Here is a 19,333-nt window from a genome sequence, read left to right on the forward strand (position 1 = left end):
AAGGGATACCTCCAGCAGTTTCATCTCTGCTGTCATCATTGCATTTACAACCTACATATAAGCAGCAAACCAGTGGAGCATTTTTGCCCTTTTCACATATTAATTCAATTTCTTAGATATGACATATGTCTTGCATTTTACGTATCCTTACCATGCAAATGCCGGCAAACCCCTTCAATGTGAAGGGTAAAAACCACGGGGCAAACTAGAGATAATCCACTATGAGAATAATGAATATATAAATCTCAATCTCTTGTTCAAAACCCTAGCAACAACCACAAGAGAATAACTGGGATACAAGGATCACGTCACTGCCCACAATATCTAAAACCTCCCAAGTAATCACAGCAAGAGCCGGTAGATTTGATCTAACCTGAGATGAGAACATTGCTAGATGATTGTGAACAGTCTCTCTGCGTTGTTCTTGTCTTCTTCCCTTTCTTTTTCTTCCTTTTCTGCCTTGTTCTCCTTCTTCTCTTTGGAATCTCGTGGCTCCAAAGATCTGCCTCGTTGCTGCCTTCTTTAATCTGCTTCTAAAACGCAGCCACCATACCCCCTAATCTTAATTAGGGTTAGGTTAAGAGGGGGTGTGGGCTGTGGGCTGTGGGCTGATAAAGCCACATGGGCTGAATATGGGCCATCAGCCCAACAGCTGCGTCAATCCTTCCCTGAAGAAGATCCACAGCAGCTCCTTGATCATCCCTCCCGTGCTGCCGATCCTCTCCCTCGCCTCCTCCTCCATCGCAAAGCTCGTCAAGGTCTCGATTCCCAGCTTCTGGAGCATCACGTGGCTCTCCCCGTACTGCAGTATCTCCCTGATGTTGCTGATGGTGAACACGATCTCCGATATCTCTTGCCGGAGCGCCTTCCCGCTCCGCCCTGTCGTGCTTGCGAGCATCTTCACCACCTGCAGCGACCTCTTCACTGCCTTGACTTGCGACTCCGTCGCGCTCTCTCTTCTCCCCAGTCTCTCCCTGCCGAGTTGCGAGCATCTTCTCCACCTGCCGCCTTGTTCTTCTTATCGGGGTCGTCCGGCCTCAGCTCGCCAAAGTTCTGCTCCACCAGCCGCATGAGCGTGAGCGAGAGGCATGACGAGGCCGCGAGCAGCTGCAGCCAGTAGAGGACTCGGCTGACGTTCCGCGAGAGGAAGACCCAGCCGGGGAACGGGAGGAGGGCGACGTCGGAGGTGTGCTATGTCAGCGGCGGCGGCGGCGGCGGAGCGTCTTGCAATCGTGGGTCGTGGATCATGCGGCCGACATTGCTCGGGATTCTCGTGGTGTTGATCGAGAATGGCCGGAAGATGAGCTTCAGTAACTGGAGGAGGACGCGGGAGCTGGACTTGAGAGCTCGGAAGCTCGACCGGCCGGCCTCGGCGAGGGACCAGGTGGCCTGGTGCTGCCACTCGAGCTCGTGGCTCCGGCTGAAGATGCGGGCGCCTTCGATGAGGAGGATGATGGTGATGAACCAGAAGTCCTTCCTCTCGAGCGCGATGGCAAAGCCGCCAAGGAGGACCATTGGCGGCCTTCTCAAGGACGGCGAGCCGGAAGGCGAAGAGCGTCAGCTTCTTCGCAGGCGCTTCGAACTCGCCGTGGATTTTACATGGGTCAGTTGAATCGTTGCCGTGTTCTACGCACTTTGGAGGGGCGTCATTCACATCTCCCTGAGGCTCGAAGAACGTCGAGCCGTAATGGTCAGCGAACTTGATGCTTGCGCCGTCGGATTGCTCCACGATTCGCAGTCGAACACGAGACTCGCCGTCCCTTGTTTGCTCCATATATAGGAAGACGATCGAGGACGAGAGCTACTTTTGTTGTTTGCAGGTCTCAGTTCAGAAGAAATTAACAGGCTTTATAGGAACCGAGTTCGACGGCATGCTTGAGAGAGAGAGAGAGAGGGACTCTAAGAGGATGAAGGGCGGCCAACTTTACGTGGGATGTGGCTGGAAACTGTGCAAACTGTTCCTCCATAAAGCAAAGAGACACATGGAAAGGTGGAAGGGAAGATTGAGAGAAGATGGGGTGAGAGGGAGGAGACGAACAGCCAAATGAACTTTGGAGGCAAGTTTTTGCTAGCAATGGAGGAGGAAGAGTGAAGCTTGTGGCGTCAATTTGGCTGCCCTCACCATCTAAATCTTCATTGTGATACTCGCAAGGCCTGTTTGCAAGTTTATGCTTAAGTATAGCAAGTTTATGCTTAGAGCTAAACATATAGTTCAGGGCAATGATGATCTGGTGATACAACAGGAGAGTTACAGTATCCTAAGGAAGAGGATGATGCCATCTCATATGGATTGGATGATTGCTTGCTCACAAGCTTCCAAGCAACCACAACTGCAGGCATACATCACTCTCAAACATTCTCTTCTGCCAATCGTCTGTGGTATGAAAACTGAAGGCTGTCTTTGCTGACATGCTCACTCGGAAAGGAGCTTTCCATTCTGATTTGGAGTTCATCTTCAACCTTCGTCAGGGGGTCTGTTTCAGTGTTGTTATGGTCTCAAGAGAGGTGTAGTTTGTAATGAATGGTCTCAAGAGGCACGGCCAGAGCAATTTGAATAGTTGAGCCTTATCCATGTGTCGTTTAAGAAAACAGAAGTAATGTGTTTTCTGCATCTGTTTTCGAGTTTTTGCTTCGAAAAACAAAAACAAGAAAACACAAGTAAAGCTAAAACGAGGACGCCTCACATGGTTCGCCGCAGATCGTCGAGTTCCGCCTTCGAACAGCATGTGGCCTTTCGCGAGAGGGAAACGAGCGTCGAAGGAGAAGGCCGCGGAGACGAGTGGCGAGGGTAAACACCGGGAGGAGGATGGCCTTCTTCAAGAACTCGGAGTGACGGATCGGCTGCGCGAATTCGTCAAAACCTTCACCGTCGACACCTTCAGATCGTTCCCCCTTCATGGTTTGTGCATAGATACGTGTCTTTATTCGCGTGGAACGGTTCGGTTTACATCGATTTAGTGGTCGGTTGTTGCAGATGATCAGGCTGCAGACCCTGCCGACGTCTGCGCCCAGTCTAATGTCAGGAAGGATCTCACGGAGTGGCAGGAGCGGCATGCTACCCTGGTTCTCTCCGAAGTCAAGGTCTTCCCCTCCTACTCTTGTTTCGATCTGATATCTTTCTCGGCCTTTTACTTGTTTCTTCTTTGATTTCTTGATCTTTTCCATTAATAGAAATCATGGAAATTAGGGCATGGCTTGATTGAAGAACATCTTCACTTTAGGCATGTTAGTATAGAACTCAAGTGTGCTATTAGTCCTATTAGCGGTTGAATCCTCGAGTAGCAATTGCTTCTCCATTTGGTGCCTCTTTTGCGGTAATGTTTCATGTTTGTACCTTCTACTGCCCATATCCTCACAATAATTAGCTTTTGCCATGGTGCAGAGAACTTGATGTTCTCGATTGCTTATCCTCAATATTGAACAATAATGCCACAACATTACACATTGGCTTTTGTTTCTATATTAACTTATTTGTCAAACCGTATAGCCACATCAACTTGCTTATTAAAAGAATTATATGAGTGTGACTTTTCTACATTCTTTTCCCTCAGGAAATTGCACAGCTTCGATATGTTTTGTGCCCTAGGCATCTGAAGGAAAGACAGTTCTGGAGAATATATTTTCAACTTGTTAAGAGCTATGTCGCTCCGTAAGTTCTTTCTTAATTTACTTTTGTAGTGTGTACTTGAGTTTGATTTGAAATGGGATGGGTGGACTATAGAAGGATGCATAAGAAGAATTTATCTTATGGAGAATTTGTTTTTGCATACCAAACTAATAGGTTCATTATGTTTACATGCACATGCAATCTTTATCACTGGGAACCTCGTGCATAGGGAAGCTATAAAAATTTGTGTTTCCCGGATCAAGACGTTTGTCATGTTAAAGATATCTTAGATTTAAGATTCTTTTTTATTTTAATATATTAGGGAGGAATCAGCTAAGGAGAATTGCCAGACATGAGGCTCATATTGTAAAGATTTGCAGGATTGTTCTACTGATATTTGAGTTAAAATTTTATCCCTCTCGTTCATGCTTGCTTACAATGCTATTTTTTGTGCCATAGAATTTCTCAAAACCTCCCAATTCTTATTATTGTTATTAATTGGGTTTTTTACTTATTTTTTCTGTGTATCATCTAGTTCATGCCTTGTTTGTTATCAAACTCTGGCTTGTAATTAAGTTCTCTTGAGTTATGTACCAAGCTCACCATGGTCACTGAGACTATTTGAAGCATTAGTATGTAAATATCATAAAATTTAGCTTATGAGGAGTCATGTAACTTTAATGTTTGGAAGTGACCTTAAATTATGTGCTAAGTCCACTTAATCAGATCAACTTATAGGTGTTTCTCATAGTCCAACAGATTCAATTGACATCATTTAATATTGCACTGACAAATATTGACATTCTTAATAAAAGTCTATGTAGGGCAAACCAAAAGCAATCACTATGTTCAGCCTCCAGTGTAAGTTCTACATAATCAGTTAAACACAAATGTATCTGATCAACATAAATGTAGTATCACACAAAAAATTATTATTTACATTCTTAAGACAAATAAGGCAGACCAAAAGCAGTTGTTGTTTCAATCATTTGCGAACATCTTGTATCATACCTAACTGTATGAACTAAATAGGGAAAAAACTTCACTTGTTCCAGTTAGACAAGCATCTGCCAACCAAATATATCGTCTAATGCAGTTGTAATTTAATCATCATTGTTCAATGTTTACTTGTGAAACCTCAATTTAGACCGATTTTGAAAGTGAGAGGAGCATTGAGTTGATTTATAAGCTTAGATGAGTCTTTACTATCATCTCTTGCATAAGCATTTTTGGGCTAGTGACTTAGGCCCTATCGATTTAATGAATAAATTTTCTCATCAAATTGAGTTCTAATGGATGGAATCATAGCGGACCCAGTATTAAATATGGTGAGGGGTCTTGATAGGCCATGAATAGGGTAGAGGCACATCATACCGTGGAGCCGATATCGCAAGCACCATACTCTGATTTGATTCTTAGTTGAGTTGGGTCTTGACAAAAGATGTTGAGTCGTAAAGGAAATTGTGACACCTTAATTTAGTCAAACATTTCGGGCTGGTGATTTAGGAGTGTCAAGTTTCTTCTTGCTATTAATTTTGTTGTACTCCTCTGGAAAAAATTAATATAATATGTGTATATATATCAAGTTAATCTTCTGAATTCTTTTGCCAGATATGAGATGCATGCCATACAGAAAGCAAGGATGAAAAAGTTGGAGATGGAGGTAGAAGAATCATTAATCAAGGGTGCTATTGAGGTCGAGATGGCAGAAACAAACCATGGAAGTGGTTCATCGATGACACTGATAAGTAAAGAGAATTCTCTCTTGAAGGATGATATCGATAGAGTTGTAAGGGCAGGTAAGCCATTCAAAGATCATGATTCATGTATTATGTTGAACTTGATGGTAACGGGTAATGAACTTCTTGGTAAAGATGTCTTTCACAGAGAACATTTCTGACTGGTGTATATAATCCAACTTTTCAGGTGAATCCTCAGAGTCCGCTGACACAACTGATGCAAAAGTTTGAGATATAAGTTTCTTGCAAGTGCATGGACGAAACCTTGATTCCCTTCATCCGTTGTTGGCATCCCCATTATTGACCTTCGAACAACAGCTGTCTTACCACTTAGCATGATGACTTCAAATCAAAGAAACAACTGACCTGACCTCTGAACAATCTCGTTTATCATGTGTTTCTTCCTTCTTGGTCTGGAACTGTTCTAGAAGCATGTGGAAGCCCGTTCAAGGTTGAGAACAGACAGGGACACAGTGTTCAGATGTAGAAGAAAGGTGTCATCGTAGGTCATGGGCAGTCCTAAAAGATGTGCTTGGCTTATTGTTGATAGTTTAAACCTCATTGTTAGAATGGTCAAAACCCCTCCTTTTTTCCCCTTGAGGTTGAGCTTCTTTTCTGTGTCTGTTCCTGATCGGTTGTTTTGGTGAAGTGTACCGTGACTGATCCATTTTGACCAGGTGTTACTTGTTGTTCAAATTCAAGTGAATTCAAAATCATGTAAAGCTTAATATGAGAGGCTTATGGTGTGCAGATGTTTTTTTGTCTTGAGATAGCCGAGAGACATACTGTAAAGGTAAAGGTTTCCAGAATTCTTGTTTGGCTTCAATAGGTGCAGGTGGATGGTCTCGCTTGAAGCGTCTCCTGCATGGATCAAGTGGCGAGAGGTAATCATGTTTTCTTTCAATTAAGTGACGTTTTGTTTTCCTTGCTAACTGTAGCTACGTTGTCTCTAACCGTGCAGGGCTTGTTCTTCGTTGGGTTGGGAGTCTTACGATTAGGTTGTACAGAACAACTTGATGGAATCTAATGCTGGTCGTTCAGCCATGTTAATCTGCTCGGACAGCAAGCATACAAGAGTGGATGAGCTTTCATCGGACCAGTTTAGGAGGACGGCTTAACATACTAAGTAGTTGATGGGTTTCATACATTAGCAAAAAGTTTGTAAGTCTTGGCATCCAAAGCAACTTGCCGCACTGCAGAAATGGAGCCCAGAAGCGCAAGCATGGAGGATATCACGGCTATGGCAGTGTTGAGCCAGAAGACGACACCCCTCTTGGAAGGCTTGAAGGTGAGATTGTAGAAGACCGATGGCACCGCGAAGTCCAGCGGCAAGAACCCGAAGGCGCCGATGACGGCGTTGATGTCCCCGAAGAAAGGGAGCATGGCGGCTAGGAGGGTTGCCACCACGATGGACAGCGACCGGAAGATGAGCCTCGGCGTCACATTACGAGCTGAGTATTGATCCTTTCTTGGGTCGGCAAACAGGCCCTCCAGAACCTCGTTCGTCGGCTGCAAGTACACCTGCATGAATCATAAGTTCAGGTAAGCAACATTTCAGGAAACATAAATCTTTATCTTTCTTTTATTTATATTTTATTATTATTAGGATTTCATCTTTTGATTTTTATCTCATTTGTTAAAAGGTTGGATTTAACCGTAAGCACCCTACCCAAAACATTCCCTAATATTGAATCTTGGGGTAACGTGGCAGCACATCATTGGTCAGAAGAGGCCACAAAAGCCTCTTCCTAAGAACTGTTTAGTTTTCTCACTTTATTCGAGTCCTTGGACGACAACGAAAGATCATTTTGAAGTGAGAAAACATTAGGAGAAAGTCAAAGAAATGAATCCGAAGATACATTTGTTGTCCTAACCATATTCCTCGGCTACGTGTAGGTAGGCATTTGTCAAGGAATCAACTAATCTTAGTGAACGTATAGGTAGCGAGAGGCGATTTAGGATACAACTCAAAAGACGAAATCTTAATAAAAATTTTATTTATTTTTATTATTTTTCTTATAAATGATAAATGACGAAAGAAAAATTCAAAGCTTAGGTGATTGCTCAAAATTTTTATCAGTTTATCAAAATCATTTTTACCACTTATCCTTAATAATAATAATAATAACAATAACAATAACAATAACAAAAAGAATAAGAATAACAATAACAATAAGAATAACAATAAGAATAACAATAAGAATAACAATAACAATAAGAATAAGAAAAACAATAACAATAAGAATAACAATAACAATAACAATAACAATAACACTAACAATAACAATAACTTTAATAATAATAAATAATAATAATAATAATAATAAATAGTATAATTTTATGTTTTGCTTAAATGTTCCAGCTGTACGTGTTGTTCTTACCACTCCGACGGCTGCTAGTTGGAGAAGGGTTAATGAGGTGGTCATGGCGAGGAACCACTTGGGCACGAGGGTGGTGCCGTCTTCCAGATCGAAGTTGGCAAGAACGTAGCCTTGGGCTCGGTTGCCGAATGCCCAGTACCCGGAGATGGCCACGCTGAAGAAGGTCGCCACCACGACGGCGTAGCAGAGGCAGAGGCCCTTGAACATCTTCCCCGTGACGGGAGGAGCAACTGTTGCCTGGAGGCAGAGCAGACGAAGCAGCACGCAGTCAGAGTCGGTCGTCACTGTCGTAGCGAGGGACATTGATGACTGACTTGTATCTCCGGGATGATGCCGTTGCCGTAGGTAGTGGCGATGATGGCGATGGCGATGAGTGCACCGAAGAGGCGGTCCTGGCCGTTGCCTGGAACGGAGTAATCCCTCTGTGGAGCATTTGTTCCTGCATGAATGGAACCTGCAGCGGCACAAGCACTGTAGGACAAGCAAAGAAGAAGAGAGACGAGGTTGATGTGCCTGAGGGAGTGGAAGGACGGGATCTGTGCGAGGACCAGCATGAAGGCCCCGAAGACGATCACGAACTCATGGAGCTGCATCGTCCCTCCCGGCCTCGCGATCAAGTAGATGGTCTGCAATTGCAACGCAGAGGCTGAGACTTAGCAAGCCGAACCGAGCGCTTACAGCCGGAGATGGACGGAGGCAAAGACACGGACGGACGGACGGACCTTCATGCTCTGCCCTCCCAAGAGGACTTGGCCGACGACCGCACCGAAGCACACCAAGAACTGTATCGGACCAACGTAGAAGCGACCCCATCCTGGCCCTGTTGCATGCCAACCACAGACGTAAGCACCCTTTCTTCTCTTTGTTTTTTTCTCGAGGTGACATTTTAACAAACACAGGAAGAGCAACAGTCCTCGCTGACAGCTGCACTTGGAGTAGTAAAGGAATCTCGAAGCGCACAGCCTTCTTCGTTGACACTAATTGGATTGTGGTCCTGCGGAAGATGGCAATAGATCTCTCTTGATCCACGTCGAAGCTTGGCTTTTAGTGGTAGCCACCATGGATGAGTGCATGTAACTGTTCTTGAGGAAGACCCAAATGTCACAATTGACAGCCATGTTGCCGGTGGAACTCTGTGCGTCCACCACCACAGAATCGACGGGCGGCGAATGACGGAAACGAAGGGACCTAATGGACAGGATATCAAATATAAGTATGAGATTACCAAGGATGTCGTGAGCCATGTCGCGGAAGCGTAGTTGTCGGCGGCCGAGCTGAGCGTAGTGGTCGAGAACCAGGGAGAGGAGGTTGTAGGAGTAGAAGGTGACGACGGCGCCCACGACGAGGCACGCAACTCCGGGCGCCCAGCCGAGCGACGCCAGCGCGAAAGGGAGGCTGAGCAGGGCCGGGGCCACGATGGAGGTCGTCAGATGGTAGCCGCAGTGCATCCACGAGCCTGTACTTGCGTCGAACACTCACCACGCAAATTAGTCATCCCTGTTCAGGTGATAAAATCCCCAAACCAGAGAGAGAGAGAGAGAGAGAGATTGTCGGGACCTTTGGACTTGAGAACAAAGAGAGCTCCAGCATCAAGCTGATTTGGGTCAGCTGCAGCAACATCACGGCCATGGCCGACCACTGCCTCCTCTGCAGCCATGGAGTCGCAGAGGAGACTTCCCGTGTCGGTCGAAGATGATGAGGGGAAATGGGAACTCAATCACAAACGACTTTGGTTACCATGCGACAGTTTTGACTAAGCGAGCATAGGCTAGTCTTCATCGCAGGTTCCAAAAAAAGACGGCGCCTTGCAGATTCCGGAATCTTTTTGGAAGGCCGGCCTGTCACCACAACACACGATCTGTGGACTTGACCGAGCCACCAATCAAGAGATCGATATCAATACAATCAATAAACATTCGACATGGTCGCGATCCAAAGACTTCAAACGCAAAGCCTCCTCGATCCAGAGGGTATGTAATGATTGATGCCAGGAGGAAATAAACATTCTTAGGTAATCAAAGGTGGGATGATTTGTAATATCAGAATAATGTTTATTTAAACCAATTTAATTTATCGCCGTGAAAATTAATTAATGACCTGACCTTTTTCAGCACAGTAATAAAAATGACAGGAAAATTAATTTCTCCTTCGTTCACCAAAATCAACTGCTGGCTATGGGGTTCGAACCCATGCGCACTTATGTGCAGAAGATCTTAAGTCTTCCCCCTTAACCACTCGGGCAAACCAGCCACACAGTGAAATGTTGATCAAGTAAGAATAAAAAGGAGTCTCAAATGCCATAAATTCCTGAAATATGCTTAACCAACCAAAAGTAGTAAAAGATAGCTAAAACCCGTTGCTTGGCAATTGACTTCTAACGATCACATCTTTTGGAAAAATGTTATGAATAATATTTGGGAGAATTAACACATAAATATAATGATTGTTTTGGGTTATGAATAATTTGTTTTAAATGTTTGATTCACAGCTTCGCAACCGAGAAAAGATGCTAATACCGCACAACATAATTGACATCATCAAAGAGTAGGAGTAGGCATCACCAGAATGTTTACTAATCATACCAATGCCAAATTTATTTTAATCAAATAATCAATCCCTCAGCTACTTGAAAAACCAATAGGAAGAACAAAACTTGTATGACTGAAACTTCAGATTTTAAACCAAGAAATTACTAAGACAAAAATGGGGTTACGACTCTTCCCTAAACCAAGAAATTGCAGGATACAAAACTGGACATGGCCACAAATTGCAGGATACAAAACTGGACATGGCCACACCACTAAAGCAACTCACTCTTCATCAGAATCTACTACATATTTCGGCCAGCTCAATTCCCAGCGGCGCAATGCTTCGCTTTGATAAGTGCTTGAAGATAATTCAGAGTAAAAAGTTCTGAAAAAAAATATAAATGTTTAATAATTATTATCACGGTAGCAATTATCAAAAAAGAAAATAAAATGAGAATGAAGACAAATTTAAGGTGTGTGCTGCATGGTTTACATGAGAATATGCCGGCAGATTTAGGGCCTTTCTTCTTGGAATTGTTGGTATTGGCAGGAGATTTCCCCTGTTTAGCAGGATAGGGGGTTGCAACATGGCCAGTTTTCTTGGCGCCACCACCTACAAATAAATTGTTGGCCAGTATAAATCCAGATGAACCAATAAAGAAAGCTGCATATCGACAACCATGTCCTGAAATATGATGGAAAGATCTACCTGTTTTCTGATTTCCAGCAGGGGAAATCAACTTTGCCTTTTTTTCTTGGCCAGGGGTTTTTTTTAATGCAGAGCCAGCTGGCCTTTTCTTACCAGTTTCGACCTGCAAAAGGTATACAAATAATTACATGCATCTGTAAGTTTAAAGAACAAAATAGTTCATCATAGAAATTTACCTGCTTAGGAGTAGCTTCTTCTTCATCATCTGAACTATCATCCTCATCTTCTTCGTCACTATCGTCCTCTCCATCGAGCATGTCCTTAAAGAAAATCAGTGAAAAGTCAATCAAATATCATAGCCATAGGCACATTCCTATGCTTATTAGGTAGATAACTGCAACACTACCAACAAATTCCTTCAAACTGTACAACCAATAGCACCCCACTAGACATAAATCAAGCAAAAGCGAGCAGAGCTATTAAACCAAGAAGCAGTAGGATGAACAATAACTAGATAGCAGCCATTTCAAGTGCTTGCACCAACCTCATCGTCACCAGATTCATCTTCTTCATCATCATCATCATCATCATCATCATCATCATCATCAGTGTCTTCATTGGTTTTTTGCTTTTCATCTTCTTTAGGATCCTCTATCTTAGGCTTTGGCTTATTAACTATAGCATCTGACTTCTGAGCATTTGGTTTTCCACCAGAGAGCTTGGGCTTTTCATCCTTTACCTCAGATTTGCCTTGAGTTCAAAAGAGAGAGATAGAGAACGAGACAGAACATATATAAGGAAATAATTTGTAATTCTACAAAAAAAAAAAAACAGTTTTTGACTCAGAAAGCTAGAAGATTCAATAGTCCAAGCAAACGTATTAATTTTATTATCATCCCCAGAATGGTAGGAGTCATATGTTGACAACTGCCACAAAGTAGATGAGTAAATTGTGAAAGATAGATAGATTATTCAACATAAAGCAACCATGTCCAGATCATTCATCTGGAAGCATAAACAAACAAAAGCCAAATGATTATGATCATCAAATCAGCAACGTACAAGATCATATTCTGGTGAAACATAAATCTACATGCACATGTAAAAACATGAAAATGCACTATGGGAACATACCATTGACATTCTGAACCACTTGAATATCCTCCTCATCAGATTCAGATTGGCTATCTGGAAATTAGTAACAAGTTACCAACCATTTCATTGAAAACATCAAATTAGATAAAATAAACAAATGAAAAAAAGGAGAAGGCAGAAAAACAACTTACCCACTTCATCAGACATAGTAGAGGCAGAAAAAGAAAAATGCCCAGTCAAGGAAATCAGAACTTTAATATTATGAAACCAACTAACTATAACATCAGATTCGTTAACAAATAATCTGATAACAGATATCAAAAGGATATAAATCATAGTCACCCTGAGCTTCGGTCTTATATCCAACGAAATAGATGCTTGTATTCTTTGAACCATGAGAGAGTTCAAATTCTTTTTCAAACAGCAAATCATACTGAATTTGAGCACAATTCCCAGCCGAGAGAGTTCCAAGAACTAGCTTTCTGTTATCAAACTTTACAAATATTGGTACCCTGTCATTTCCTTTGTCCTTTATCTCCCCCAGTGATGCCTGCATACATAATGACAATTTTCAACAAGATTTTATATTAAACTGATTAGAACACATGTATCACCATGGGGTTGAGTAGAACCTGTGATAGATGCAAATATTTATTCTCTCCAGGATTAACCTTCACAGTTTTACCAGGTTGAACTTCCAGACCTGAGAGTTGCAGTAAAATTAACAACATCAGGAGACCTAGAATCATGAATAAACAAAATAACTAAAATATAAGGCTTGTCCCCACTCCTAGTTCCCATGGCAAATCAGCATTTACTGGTGACAGCAAACAAATCATTACAAAGAAGTTTTGAAGAATTAAAAAGTAAGAGGAAGTACTATCTTCTTTGCCCACCAAATGTGACTTGCTAACACCTACTAGCATTATTTGGTAAACAAAACACCAAAAAAGGGAACTGTCATAACAGAGATCATTACTTGCATCAGCAATAAAACTCATGTTATTTTGTTGGAGAGAGTTTATAAAAACTAAAATAAAGCCTCAAGAGCCAACCAACACTAGATCAGACCATGATCTAATAAGAAAAGGTTATTCCTTGAAATACAGGCAAAACTTTGTTGGTGTTATAATTTAATAATGTATTTATGAATCCTAGGGGTCAAAACATATGTTACTAGCATGAGCTGATGAATTATAGTAAAATCAATGTAATGAAGAAACAATAACACTTCAAATGCCTTCATCACACAAAACAAATGTTTCAACACATCAACAGCTTTCACATGGGCAAGAATATCCTGCCGAGTAATATGCATATGGAAATGCATCTACAAAAAAGGTAAACTGACCATAACAGTAACTCTATGAAGAGAAAAGGGCTTCCATCATACATAACACACATCAACTCGTATACAGAAAAAAAAAAAAAAAAAAAAAACATATATAGAGATAGAGGCTCCCACCAAATAATATGTACAAATTCCAATAAATATGAATATAATCTTTTTTATACGTTCTATTAAAAGGCAGATCCACAAAGGGGTGAGCTTGCAGACTTCCAAGATCGGTAATAGAAAAAACTCTACTCCTACATTGACTACCTTACAAAAAAAATTCCTTTACTGGTAACTACTAGTTAGAGCTTACTGGTAAGGAAAAAAAATAAACATATTATCTAGAATTATTTTGCATGTATATCATTGATAAAAATGGAAAAGTTTTGCGAAACAAAAAGAAAAACAATTGACAACTCGGGGAGTCAATGGAATACTATATAGGTAATGGAAAATTATAATATCCAAACTAAAATACTAAAACAATTTAGGCTTCTGAGGGATAGACTATGAGCAACACATGTCATCTTTCCTATCCATGTGGGTTGATCATTAAAAGGAAGCCAAATACTATTAAAGAGACGGATAAACGTATATGTATCCTCCAATATATGTACTAAAATCTTCAGGCGAATACTATCAGACGACAGAGTTCAAATAACACAAGTAGATACTGAACGGAGCAAATGTCATCGACTGAAACTTAAGCAACCGATTAAACGAGCATCGAACACGAAGAAGAGAAACGCAAACAGGCACCAAGCAATCGCGTGAAGCGAAGATCAGCAGCGCGTCGGAAGATAATTGGAAGAGGATTTACCCCAAAACTCCATGGCGATCGGCGAAAGAGGAGAGTGTTGGGAAGAGCGAGGGCTTAGGCGAGAGCGCGAACGACGGGGCTAGAGATTTAGGGTTTTGGGTTTTGGGCTCCCAACCAAGCGCGATTTAAAGGCGAGCGGAAGCAGCTCGGGGGCGCTTGGGTCGTCCATCTCGGCCGTGGATAAGTGTTGAGATTCGTGCAAGTTGGGGTTGCTGATTTGGTATGATAGGGTCACGGAGGCGTGCGGCATCCCGGTAAAAAAAGGCATCGTTCCGGTTCAAATTTCCGGGTTCGGGTTTTAAAGCGGGCGACGTGTGGATCCGACCCGGTACCCGAGTGCCAATTCCGAATTGGATTACGGTTCATGATTTGGAGCCTCGGAGGCGTCAACGAGACCCCAAAAGTTCGGCATGGATATGGATCGTATTTAAATTAGATCCACGAATAGGATTAGTCTTGGACCAATTATCATAATTAAATTTAAATTAGAATTTCTTAATCACATATTAGCGACGGTGAATCTATTTCCTCACCTTCACCAGATACAATAGTCTATTCATGTGAAAGATGGATAGAGTCGATCAACGATGGCTATCCGATCGTATGTGAATTGACATTGACGAACTATCGTCGTGCTCGATAACTCAGTCATAGAAGTGGGCTATTCGGACGACGCTTGCAAAAGGGATATCGACGATGATGATGAATAAATAAGAGAAAGTGATTCATTATAGATAGATAAAAATAAATAAATATCACGACTATCTTGTAGGCCTCTTTTAGGACTAATGCTTAGTGAAAATGTATAATGTGTCTGATACAATCTTTGTGAGCAACACATCTATCCATGCTCACAGTACCAAGATGCAACCTTCGAAGCCAAAGTGTCTTCTCACACTCAATACACCCTAATCTAACGAAAGAAAATATGTGATGCACTTAAAGACGATGTTTGTGGGTGAAGTATCCATACACATTCTAACCAGTCAAGGTGTGAAATGGTATCTAATGAAATATTTTGGATCAACAAATCTCTTTATACTCGATATATTCTAACAAGGCAAAGTGTCGTACAACACGATCTGATCTTTGTGGCTATAATGTTGTTACTTTGTGCTTAATGCAAGTGTGTGCTGCGCCCAACATAGTGTTGGTGATCAAAATATCCTTCATGCTGGACATGCCATGATTAGATAAAGCATGCAATGTGCTAGATATGTACTTTATAGCCAAAACATCATCTCCCTATGCTTGATATATCCTAACGGGGCATAGTATTATATAATAACTCGATGCAACCTTCGTTACTAAAGTATCTCATATTGCTTAACAAATCTAATGCATTCTTTGCGGCCAAAGCATCTCTTTGTGATCAACTCATACATTTGATGCTCTAGCCACAATTCTCACAACTAAGGCATCTCCCACATGCAAATGATCTCGACGCACTCTATAGTTGTCAAATCCTCTAAACATACATACATACATACATTGCATTTATGTGTGAACATGTCTTTGCAAAGTGCAAAGTAGGGTATGATGCAACCAAAATCTTAGATCAATCGGGACTAGATATGTGAAGCTCAACAATGTTCAAGATCCGAAACCTTTTTTATTCTCATATCTCAAACTCTAAGTGACTTGAGCAATGTAGTGATCACAATCAACACATCTTTAGTATTAGTTTTATATATGATGCTCATGACATGAATAACTCTTATCACCTACGGGAGGATCCAACCCCCCCTATTCCCTATTCTAAAGATGCGACAACATTCAGGTTGGCTCGACTCCATCAGGAATCAATTCAAATACTAATACCTTTTGGATCAATCAACACATCTTTTTGTAATTGATGTGATAGATGTTCATTCATATGACATTATATTTTTTTTTAACATTATTCGTGTGGTAAAGCAACTCCACACTTGTTTGTGCTCGGAGCTTTTATTAAAGGCAAATGACCTGTTCTATTGTTCTCTGCTTTACTCGTGCAAATCATAGCCGATTCGAATAAGTCATTTGTAATTTGAAAATTAATTTATATGAGATACATAATTGATAAGCTTTCATTTGAAATTTTCTTTTATAGAACATAAAATCTCCAAGTGAAACTCCGATTATCTTCTTCATTTTTTATTTTTATTTTTTTAATTCATAAGTAATTTTCGTAATTGGAATATAATAGATGTTGTCACGTGACAAATTATAAAACTTATAAAAGACAACATAAACTAGTTAAATTATTTAAAAATAGAAAATTCAAAATGGTTCCACACACATTAACTAAATGTTGTGCAATATTTAATGAAATATATAAAATTAAAAATTACCATTTTACTTGAGTTCGTTTCTAAAAGATAACATTTTGTGGATGAAATAAGAGAAAAAAAATATATCATTTAGCTAATGACTCTATGAAGAAAATAATATCTCATAGAGGAAATTCAAAAATCCTCAAAGAAGAATAAAATTCGCCCATAAAATAATGTCGTTGGACACTAATTTATGGGCCGTATACGATTTCTTTGGCAGGAGAAGGTATTGCGACGTACAATTCTGACTTCATACGCTACGTTACGACAAACTTGTCGTCGTCTTTGAATGGGCTGCTCAACCACGCGGGCCCAAATCTACGCCCGACGACCACCGCGTGGTGGTCGTCGCTGCTTCGGTCCGCAGTCTGCTGTGCCGGCGCCTCCGCTTGCTCGCGCACGGCAGAGGACGCCAATCCTTCCGACCACGGCGGCTCGCAGCCTCTCTAATCCCAATTCCAGATTAGTAATCTATACACATACACATACACAGTGGCAGCCACTCCAATTCGACATCGGCCCTATCTACCAACCATTCAAGAAATCTTCTAACTTGACGCCTTGGATGGGTTCATTGTATGTGAGTTACCGAACTCTAGCGGATCTTCTATTGAACCCCAGTGGGATGTAAATGTGAAATCGAATCCAACGGTTTGCCTAAGAAATTGGGAACTGGGAAGCGTGCATCTCTTTGTGGTAGGTGTGAGATCTGGTGGAACCACACCCGCCCCCCCTTCCTCTCTCTCTGTCTATCGCCCCCACCAACCAGCAATCATCGTCGATCTCCAATCACACAAACTCGCACGACTTTTGTAGTCCCCCCCCCCCCTCCCAATCTCCCCTTCTTTCTCTTCACTCTCTCTCTCTCTCTACTGCTTGTCCTGAGCCCTTCCGCTTCCACCTTCTCCTTCCTCGTCCCCTTCCTATCCTCGACGGTTGACTTTTGGCCCCGTTCCTTCTACCTTTCTTATAGCGTGTTGTAGTGCTGTAGTTATCCTGGATCGGGCAGCAGCATGTCACCGATGGCGGCGGCTATGCTATCCTCTCACCCTAATCTGATGCCGAATGTGACGGCGCCTGCGGCCACCGCTGGATCCGCCCGTCTCCTCCTCCTACTCCGCCGCCGCCGCCACGGGCGCCCCCAGGCCGTCCGGTCCATAAATCGCCCGGATCCATCAGATCCGTTTCCTGGCACACTCGGGACCAGCCGCGTTGACTGGAAGGCATCATGCGCCTTCCTCTCCAGCAAGGCCGCCGCTGGCCCGGGCTCGTCTTCCGACAAGCCGCTCTCCCCCTCCGGCGACCCCCCCGCCGCCGACCCGGAACCCGACGACGACGACGACGGAAAAGGCGGCAACCACCGCCTCTCCGCCGCAATTAACGGCGTGAGGACGGCGGGGGCGGGGGCGCTGGATCTGGTGCCGATCTCGAACCTGCCACGGCCGCTGACCATCGCGGACCTGTCGCCGGCGCCGATGCACGGGTCGCGGCTCCGCGTGGCGTACCAAGGGGTGCCGGGCGCGTACAGCGAGGCGGCGGCGGGGAAGGCGTACCCCAACTGCGAGGCCATCCCGTGCGACCAGTTCGAGGTGGCGTTCCAGGCGGTGGAGCTGTGGATCGCGGACCGTGCGGTGCTCCCCGTGGAGAACTCCCTGGGCGGCAGCATCCACCGCAACTACGACCTGTTGCTGCGGCACCGGCTGCACATCGTGGGGGAGGTGCAGCTGCCCGTCCACCACTGCTTGCTGGCGCTGCCGGGCGTGCGCAAGGAGTACCTCACCCGGGTGATGAGCCACCCGCAGGCGCTGGCGCAGTGCGAGCTCACGCTCACCCGCCTGGGCCTCAACGTCACCCGCGAGGCCTTCGACGACACGGCGGGCGCCGCCGAGCACGTGGCCAACAACGGCCTCCGGGACACGGCGGCCATCGCGTCGGCCCGGGCGGCGGAGCTGTACGGGCTGCAGGTGCTAGCGGACGGGATCCAGGACGACAGCAGCAACGTGACGAGGTTCGTGATGTTGGCGCGGGAGCCCATCATCCCGCGCACCGACCGCCCCTTCAAGACCAGCATCGTCTTCGCCCACGACCGCGAGGGCACCTCCGTCCTCTTCAAGGTGCTCTCCGCCTTCGCTTTCCGGGACATCAGCCTCACCAAGATCGAGAGCCGCCCGCACCGCCACCGACCGATCCGCCTCGTGGACGACGCCAACGTCGGCACCGCCAAGCACTTCGAGTACATGTTCTACGTCGACTTCGAGGCGTCCATGGCGGACACCCGCGCCCAGAACGCCCTGGCCGAGATCCAGGAGTTCACCTCCTTCCTCCGCGTCCTGGGAAGCTACCCCATGGACATGACCCCATGGGGCGCCCCCTCCTCCTCCTCCTCGACAAATCCTCCACCACCGCCGCCCTCCTCCTCTGCTCCTCCTTCCTCGTGATCGGTTGATTCGATAGTTCCAGTCCGTCCAATCATCGGAAAGCGTGTTTAAGATCGATCGGGAGTTGGTTCTTTTCCTTTCTTTTCTTTTCCCTTCCCTTGGCCTGTAGTGTGCTGCAAATTACATCCCGTTTTCCATCGCCGATGTTGTTACCAGGAGTTGGCTGCCAAAATAAATGGATGAAACATCTGAAGATGATGAATTATAATTGAAGTATATCAATTCCATATACATACGTATATTGGAGCACCTGTGAATGGTGGCTCTCGGAGGAAGAGTCGGTCGGTAGCTGCCGCCCGCAGCGGAATGAGACGTGGTAGATGAGCTCCTCCTCCGTGGGCTATTTTATTTGAAGGAATTTACATGCCTATCCTTTATTCTTATTTTGTAAGTAGCATATTTACCCCCTATTAAGTTCTAATATC

The 19,333-nt window shown here is 43.8% G+C and overlaps 4 protein-coding genes, 1 non-coding gene and 1 pseudogene across 5 annotated transcripts; 2 read left to right on the plus strand and 4 right to left on the minus strand.

Annotated features, from left to right (window-relative positions):
- Positions 1-627: 627 nt before the first annotated feature.
- On the minus strand, positions 628-2,538 carry LOC135587209 (uncharacterized; annotated as a pseudogene).
- A 138-nt stretch (positions 2,539-2,676) lies between these two features.
- On the plus strand, positions 2,677-6,074 carry LOC135587210 (uncharacterized). Its single transcript, XM_065078336.1, has 5 exons — positions 2,677-2,899; positions 2,975-3,081; positions 3,552-3,649; positions 5,219-5,406; positions 5,534-6,074. The coding sequence occupies exons 1-5, from the start codon at positions 2,725-2,727 to the stop codon at positions 5,575-5,577; spliced, it is 612 nt and encodes a 203-aa protein (XP_064934408.1). The 5' UTR covers positions 2,677-2,724; the 3' UTR covers positions 5,578-6,074.
- Positions 6,075-6,359: 285 nt separating this feature from the next.
- Positions 6,360-9,588, minus strand: LOC135587208 (GABA transporter 1-like). The gene is made up of 6 exons (XM_065078334.1): positions 9,285-9,588; positions 8,953-9,183; positions 8,450-8,547; positions 8,042-8,353; positions 7,728-7,964; positions 6,360-6,867 (listed from the first exon to the last, which is right to left on the minus strand). The coding sequence occupies exons 1-6, from the start codon at positions 9,382-9,384 to the stop codon at positions 6,487-6,489; spliced, it is 1,359 nt and encodes a 452-aa protein (XP_064934406.1). The 5' UTR covers positions 9,385-9,588; the 3' UTR covers positions 6,360-6,486.
- A 305-nt stretch (positions 9,589-9,893) lies between these two features.
- Positions 9,894-9,976, minus strand: TRNAL-UAA (transfer RNA leucine (anticodon UAA)). The gene has a single exon. It is a non-coding gene; the product is annotated as a tRNA-Leu (tRNA).
- A 302-nt stretch (positions 9,977-10,278) lies between these two features.
- LOC135587212 (histone deacetylase HDT1-like) lies at positions 10,279-14,284 on the minus strand. Its single transcript, XM_065078340.1, has 10 exons — positions 14,156-14,284; positions 12,632-12,702; positions 12,329-12,549; positions 12,191-12,207; positions 12,039-12,092; positions 11,449-11,654; positions 11,141-11,224; positions 10,965-11,067; positions 10,749-10,868; positions 10,279-10,640 (listed from the first exon to the last, which is right to left on the minus strand). Coding segments are annotated over exons 1-10 (891 nt in total). The 5' UTR covers positions 14,169-14,284; the 3' UTR covers positions 10,279-10,638.
- A 3,027-nt stretch (positions 14,285-17,311) lies between these two features.
- On the plus strand, positions 17,312-19,139 carry LOC135587211 (arogenate dehydratase 1-like). The gene has a single exon (XM_065078339.1). It carries the CDS (start codon positions 17,484-17,486, stop codon positions 18,906-18,908), a length of 1,425 nt encoding a protein of 474 aa, XP_064934411.1. The 5' UTR covers positions 17,312-17,483; the 3' UTR covers positions 18,909-19,139.
- Positions 19,140-19,333: the final 194 nt, after the last annotated feature.

The sequence above is a fragment of the Musa acuminata genome, chromosome BXJ1-8 (genome assembly GCF_036884655.1).
Source record: "Musa acuminata AAA Group cultivar baxijiao chromosome BXJ1-8, Cavendish_Baxijiao_AAA, whole genome shotgun sequence".
In the NCBI taxonomy this organism is placed as follows: Eukaryota; Viridiplantae; Streptophyta; class Magnoliopsida; order Zingiberales; family Musaceae; genus Musa; species Musa acuminata.

Coding starts and splice junctions, on each gene's coding strand:
- LOC135587210 (XM_065078336.1), top strand. CDS start 2,725: ATGTGGCCTTTCGCGAGAGGGAAACGAGCGTCGAAGGAGAAGGCCGCG. Junction 3,082..3,551: donor TGGTTCTCTCCGAAGTCAAG/GTCTTCCCCTCC, acceptor CTTTTCCCTCAG/GAAATTGCACAGCTTCGATA. Junction 5,407..5,533: donor CGATAGAGTTGTAAGGGCAG/GTAAGCCATTCA, acceptor CCAACTTTTCAG/GTGAATCCTCAGAGTCCGCT.
- LOC135587208 (XM_065078334.1), bottom strand. CDS start 9,384: ATGGCTGCAGAGGAGGCAGTGGTCGGCCATGGCCGTGATGTTGCTGCA. Junction 9,184..9,284: donor CTTTGTTCTCAAGTCCAAAG/GTCCCGACAATC, acceptor ACGCAAGTACAG/GCTCGTGGATGCACTGCGGC. Junction 6,868..7,727: donor AACTAGCAGCCGTCGGAGTG/GTAAGAACAACA, acceptor TGATTCATGCAG/GTGTACTTGCAGCCGACGAA.
- LOC135587212 (XM_065078340.1), bottom strand. Junction 12,550..12,631: donor AATATTTGCATCTATCACAG/GTTCTACTCAAC, acceptor TTATGTATGCAG/GCATCACTGGGGGAGATAAA. Junction 11,068..11,140: donor AAGAAGCTACTCCTAAGCAG/GTAAATTTCTAT, acceptor TACCTTTTGCAG/GTCGAAACTGGTAAGAAAAG.
- LOC135587211 (XM_065078339.1), top strand. CDS start 17,484: ATGTCACCGATGGCGGCGGCTATGCTATCCTCTCACCCTAATCTGATG.